At 41.0% G+C, this 6,000-nt stretch overlaps 1 protein-coding gene across 1 annotated transcript in view; it reads left to right on the plus strand.

Annotated features, from left to right (window-relative positions):
- The window catches only part of hs6st3b (heparan sulfate 6-O-sulfotransferase 3b), a 71,662-nt gene extending 67,525 nt beyond the window's left edge, over positions 1-4,137 (plus strand). Inside the window, exon 2 of the mRNA XM_073474158.1 lies at positions 3,369-4,137. Within this exon, the coding sequence (XP_073330259.1) occupies positions 3,369-4,137 (769 nt within the window). The remainder of the gene's footprint in view (positions 1-3,368) is intronic.
- The last annotated feature ends 1,863 nt before the right edge of the window (positions 4,138-6,000 follow it).

Raw genomic sequence — 6,000 nt, forward strand, 5'->3', positions numbered from 1 at the left:
TGTGTAGTTTTTGGGAAGACATTTTGATCAGAAGAGAAAGATCTCCATTGACTGTTGTACTTCAACAAACCAAATAAACAAACTCTCTTTGTTTTCATGACTGAATAAACTGAATAAACAAACTGACCTTAAAGATGTGCTCTTCAGTGTTCTGCTGACCTTATTTTCCTCTGACAACAGCTTGTTCATTCAGTTATGGAAATAGAAAATATTTTTTGTTTTTATTATAACCTCATTAATTATTCTGAGCTTGAGTTTCTTCTCCAAAACTACATAGTGCCCCTTCAAGTAATCTGTGTTTGTTTTTAGTTAATCCATTCATTATATTTGTTGTTTATAAATTAACTGTTTACTTTAAAAAATGTCAGAAAAATGTTCACAAAGTTCCCAAGCTGACATCTTCCAATGTATTGCTGTGTCAGACCAAAATCTTGAGTTTACATACATTTAACTCAATGTATTAGTTTACAAAGCTAGACAACTAAACTCAGCAACAGTCCTCTGATCATAATGGAGAAGCTGGAACAAGAAGATGTTTGAGGTTTTCCTTAGGTTGGCGATTAAATCAGTGAATCCATTAGTTTTCTGTTTAGAACAGCGTCCTGGAGACAGTCACCTCCATCCTTCTCAGAGGCCGATAGTGAATCAGACTCTGATAATGCCTCTGATCGTATCTCAGTGTTAGAAGACTGGTAAGGACAAAACAAAACAAACAGTATGTTCTCCCTTAAAAACAACCTGAATGAAGTCTGGGAAAAATATACCCAGATTGTTGGTATACCAGTATACCAACAATCTCAGAGGTCTTATAATGTCCGCACTGAATCCAACCCTGAAGGAAAAGAAAGTATGAGCACACTGAGACTGTTTGTGTAGCTCTTTTATTTAGACTCCGGGGTCAGTCTGGGTGGATGTCTGCTGTGTAAGGCCAGACACGGCAGGCAAAAATCATTTTTTCATGCACTGGTCAATTTTGGGGATTTTGGGCTATTTTGCTTCCATGAGATGTTTTCTTTCAGACTGGTGGAAAGAAAACATCCAAAATACACACTTAGGTGTAAAACAGACACCCTTTTTAATAAATACTCAAAACACTCAGCAGTAGGAATAAATCTAACCTGTTGCTGCACCACTTCTGTTTTTCTTCTTATTTTTTAACAGTGGTTTTGAGCGTGCCTACCAAACATTTCCTTCATAACTTAGGGTAGCAGAACAGCTTCTGTTCTGGAAATTAATGCAAATTAGTTTGTGTTAAATTGTATAATATAGCATTTGCATATTTGGGGATTCATTCAAGACAAAATGTAATACAACAAAATAATTGTCTTCGTGTAAGTAGTAAACCGAGCATTTTAATGGTGATATCTATTAGTTTAAAAAATGACCTTATTCATCTTTTTTATGTCGAGAATCTTCAGTGTTGTAGTTAAGAGTAAGTAAGTAAGTCAGCACCAAGACCAGAGTGTGACCAAGACAAGACCAGTGCAATGCCCTCACTGCATGACACAGTTGTGGAGAAATGTCTTCGCAGCAGAAGAATTTTATGTGTAGGGAATTTTATCTAAACATCTTTATTAAAAAGTCCTCTTCCAAGTTTTACCATCGACCTTGCACAATACATCTGGTTTTCTTCCCATAGAAAACCGTTATTAAGTACAGTATGTATCAAACAGTGCAGTAGCATCCCTTGTGGTCGTGACTGGTCTTGAAATAAAATCCAGGCGCCTCCTTTTCTGAAACTGAGACAAATCTGGTAAAAATGTGCCAGATTCTGAGACGTGACCTTCAGAAAGTGGTCTTGAAACCGTTCTTGAGACCAAGACCGATCTGGAGTACTACAACACTACCTATTTTTAAAAGATGATCTCTCAAAGATTTTTTTCTCAGACGAGACCAGTTTTACTTGCATCGCTATTCTGAAGGTTTTACAGAGGGGTTTATTCATGTATCATTCATAGCCTGATTTATATTACATTGTATTGTTAAGAACAAGGCAAAGCATTTTTATTTTTTATTTTTATATTTTGTATGGCTTTTGACAATATTTTTCTTTGTTTTTTATTTTTTCAGATATTCAAATTCCCCTTTGTGAAAACCTTTTACTCTAATATGTTAACAAAATGCAATAAGAAATCTGAACCTGGCTTGATCCAAAGTTCAGATTTCTTTTCTGGAAATTAATTCAAATGCGTAGGCTACATATTTAACTGAGTAGTGCCTCATTTCCATATTTAAACATTTCAGAAAACTTGTAACACAAAAAAGTAATCAACTGGGGAAGTTTCACGGTGATATCCGAGTGTTTTGCCATGAACTGAAGCAGCACTGAGAGTCAATGTGAAATGTCAGTGCCGCACTGCACTTTATCTGTCCAGACTGTTCTCAGGGGAGGTGGTCGCATCATCAAATATTCACATGGCACTCACAGGACATCACCTTAGGAAGAGGTTTACCTGACCAACACCTGTCCCATCTTTGTTTTCCATCAGAATGCACTTTGACATTTCTGCAGCTCAGCGGAGTAGGTCTCCTTGGAGGTCTGCTTCCTTGGCATGAAGGGTAGATGTGACTTTGTGTGTGTTGTTTCTCAAGCAAAATACCAACTGAACAATAGGACTCGCAATTACGTATATTTGTTATGTTTGCTTTTTCTTTAGCAGTATTGTTAGAAATGTTATTGTAGAAAATGGCTGTTCTTCTACCTCATTCTCTTTGAATGTCTCTGACACTGCAGAACGCTGATGAATCTCTGTTAGGCCTGTCTTCCAAGTTCAGCGGCTGTCCTTTTGCGATGATTGAGGACATATTCAGTCTCTTGGCAGAGGCAGTGGCTTGTATAAAGGAAAAAAATAGCACTCATTTACCAGTTCTTCACCACCAAACTGCCAGCCGAATATGTTCGTGCCTGTAAAATACCCTGCTGTGATTGGGTGACAAATGATGGCTATACCCAGTTAAGAGTTCAACAGATTTGAGGCACAAAAATTGAAACCTCATTATTTTGCAACAGTGACATGTTTAGGGGGTTGGTTGGGTTGGTTTTACTCACTTCCTGTGTGTCCGGGGGATTACCATTATGTCTTGATTCCCAATTATTCCTCATGTTGGCAGGTGGAAGGAATCTGTGGAACGAAAGCACTTCTAGCTCAATTTTGTAAAATCATTACTCTGATGCAAGGGTTCAGCTTGCAAGGGCAATAGATACTCTATTAACCTCATTACTGGGACTTTGAGTTAGCCAATTAGCATTCAACCTTGAAGTTTCATACACAGACAAAAGTCACCATCTGTCAGCACAATGCAGGGCAGCCCTCTGTGATGATGATGATGTGCTCACAGCTCTCTAACTGTGTTTGTTTTGGCTGCAGGAACTTCTATTACATCACCATGCTGCGTGACCCGGTCTCCCGCTACCTGAGCGAGTGGAAGCATGTCCAGCGCGGAGCCACATGGAAGACCGCTCTCCATATGTGTGATGGACGTTCGCCCACCCAGGACGAGCTGCCCACCTGCTACAACGGGGATGACTGGTCCGGTGTCACCCTGACAGAGTTCATGAACTGCCCGTCCAACCTGGCCAATAACCGTCAGGTGCGCATGCTGGCCGACCTCAGCCTGGTGGGCTGCTACAACCTGTCCTCCATGAACGAGAGCCAGCGTAACCACATCCTCTTGAGCAGTGCCATGAGCAACCTGAAGAACATGGCTTTCTACGGCCTGACGGAGTTCCAACGCAAGACGCAGTACCTGTTTGAGCGGACGTTCAGCCTGCGCTTCATCGCCGCTTTCACGCAGATCAACAGCACGCGAGCCGCCAACGTGGACCTGAGCGAGCTCGTGCGCAGACGCATCGAGGAGCTCAACTTCCTGGACGTGCAGTTGTACGAGTACGCCAAGGACCTGTTCCTCCAGCGTTTCCAGTTCACCCGCCAGAGGGAGCACCAGGAAGTGCGCTTGAAGAGGCGCGAGGAAAGGCGTTGGCTGAGGGAGCAGAAAGAGCAGGGCAGGCCATGGCCGGCCAAACACAGAGGGGGAGGAAATAGAGGCGGGAGGAGGGGAGGAGGTGTGGAGAAAGGGACTGAAGGTGACTTCCCCACCACCACTGAGGACTACACGAGCCAAGTGGCCCGCTGGTGAGGCTTTGGTCCCGAGAGAGAGGAGCAAGAGAGAGATTCCTCACAGACTAGTCGAAATGTTTCCTTTGACTCTCTCTCTCTCTCTGGCACATCCTGGTGTCCCTCTCTTTTCGTCTCACCTTTAATCTGTCTCCTGCATCTGTCTGTTTCTCAGCTTCAGTGTGATCCGAGTGCTCTGCTGTTTCTTCATGAAAACTGCCAAGTCTGTGAGTCTCACAGCAGCTCTGCCTTGGAGTGCCCTTTGGTGTCTTAAATCTCTCTTAAATGCTGTTATATTTTTGTCATTTAATTTCTGCCTTGTTTATTTATGATGTGTTGAATAAGAATACTTAAACTGAGGTGAAAGAGAAAAAAAAAAAACAATCAAAAGAAGCTGCCATAGACTGCATTGCTTTTAATTTTGACATTCACTGCAAAAGTGATGAATGTCGTCTTTGTTGCAACTGGTAGAAAAACGTACTCCGTTTGAAAGATGTAGTTGTAGAAGATGGTTGCATGTCACACGTCCACATTATACTGGCAACTGAGGAGAGTGAATTTTCCAAAATATTTACGAGCCAAGGTTAATAAAAAACACAATGCATTCGTTGTATTTTTATTTAACGACACTGACACCCTCTCTAAAGATCATGTTGTATGCATGCGTTACCTATGTTTTAACCCAAATACAGAAGAACTATATCTGATGCTTATATTTTGGCTACAGCACAATATATATTATTACATATACATATATATATGTATTGTCCAAGTGCAAAACTTGGCAGACTTTAACACGTCTCCCAAAGGTAACATAATATGAACACACAGAACTGTAAAAAGACAAAGACAAAAAATTGAGTTATGACTTTTTTCTCAGAATTTTGAATTTTAAGTGAGCATTTTGAGAAAAAGTTCAGAACTACATTTTTTCAATTTTTTCTTTTATAGTGGCCCTAAGCCTCCAAATCACACAGCTACAAAGCAATATTTCTCCCCTTACTTTCAGTAGAACATTTTGTTTTTTAACACTAGAATGGGGAACAGCTCTGTGATGAGAAAACCATATTTTGTGAGTAATTCCTTTTTGAAGTAGTCGGCTGCTGAGATAAAAAGTTGGTAAATAGAACAAGTGATGAAATGTGTCAGTGTGGCTGCTGTGTGGCCCGACTGTGAATGAGATGATCAGCATTCAGTCCTCACGCCCCTTCCCCGTCACACTGGCTGCTTTTACATGTTTGCAGAGCTGACGGCGACTGCTCTGCGGGCAGTGAGAGCGCTCTAATGCCAGCAGAGCACCAGCCTACAAAGACCGGCCCAGCAGATAGTTGGGAAATAAAACATGTCTGTCATTTCTTCTGCCCAACAGTTTCCAGTCCCTCAAATCCAATCAGCACAGCAGTACACGGAGATGAAAGAGGGCTTGTTTTGATGCGGCTGAATAGGCTTCAGTGATGCTTTTTATGCCTCTTATCTCATATTCACTCCAAATCCCTGCTTATCAAATTAAATGTTCACTAAATGTAGACATTTAAGTGTTGTGGCTGCTGCTATTTGAACATGATGTTTCTTCTGTGATTGCAGTATTTCTTATAAAATACCTCAGATAGCACACTTTTGTTCCATTATAAAAGAATCACCTGTGTTCTGTCCTGGTTGAGTGATTCATACAGTTCATACAGTGAAAGTGTTCAATTGGAGCTAAATGGGTGCACTTGTCTGTGTGGATGCACTTAAGTCTGTATGAGTTCAGTGAGTGTGTGCATGAATGGGAAAGTAGAAAGATGAGGTGTATAGCATATTGATAACGATCATCAATCATGTGTTTCAAGACGTGCTACAGCTGTGAATATTGAGTCGTTCTGTGTTTATTTTATAATTCACA

The sequence above is a fragment of the Pagrus major genome, chromosome 9, assembly GCF_040436345.1.
Source record: "Pagrus major chromosome 9, Pma_NU_1.0".
Taxonomy (NCBI): Eukaryota; Metazoa; Chordata; class Actinopteri; order Spariformes; family Sparidae; genus Pagrus; species Pagrus major.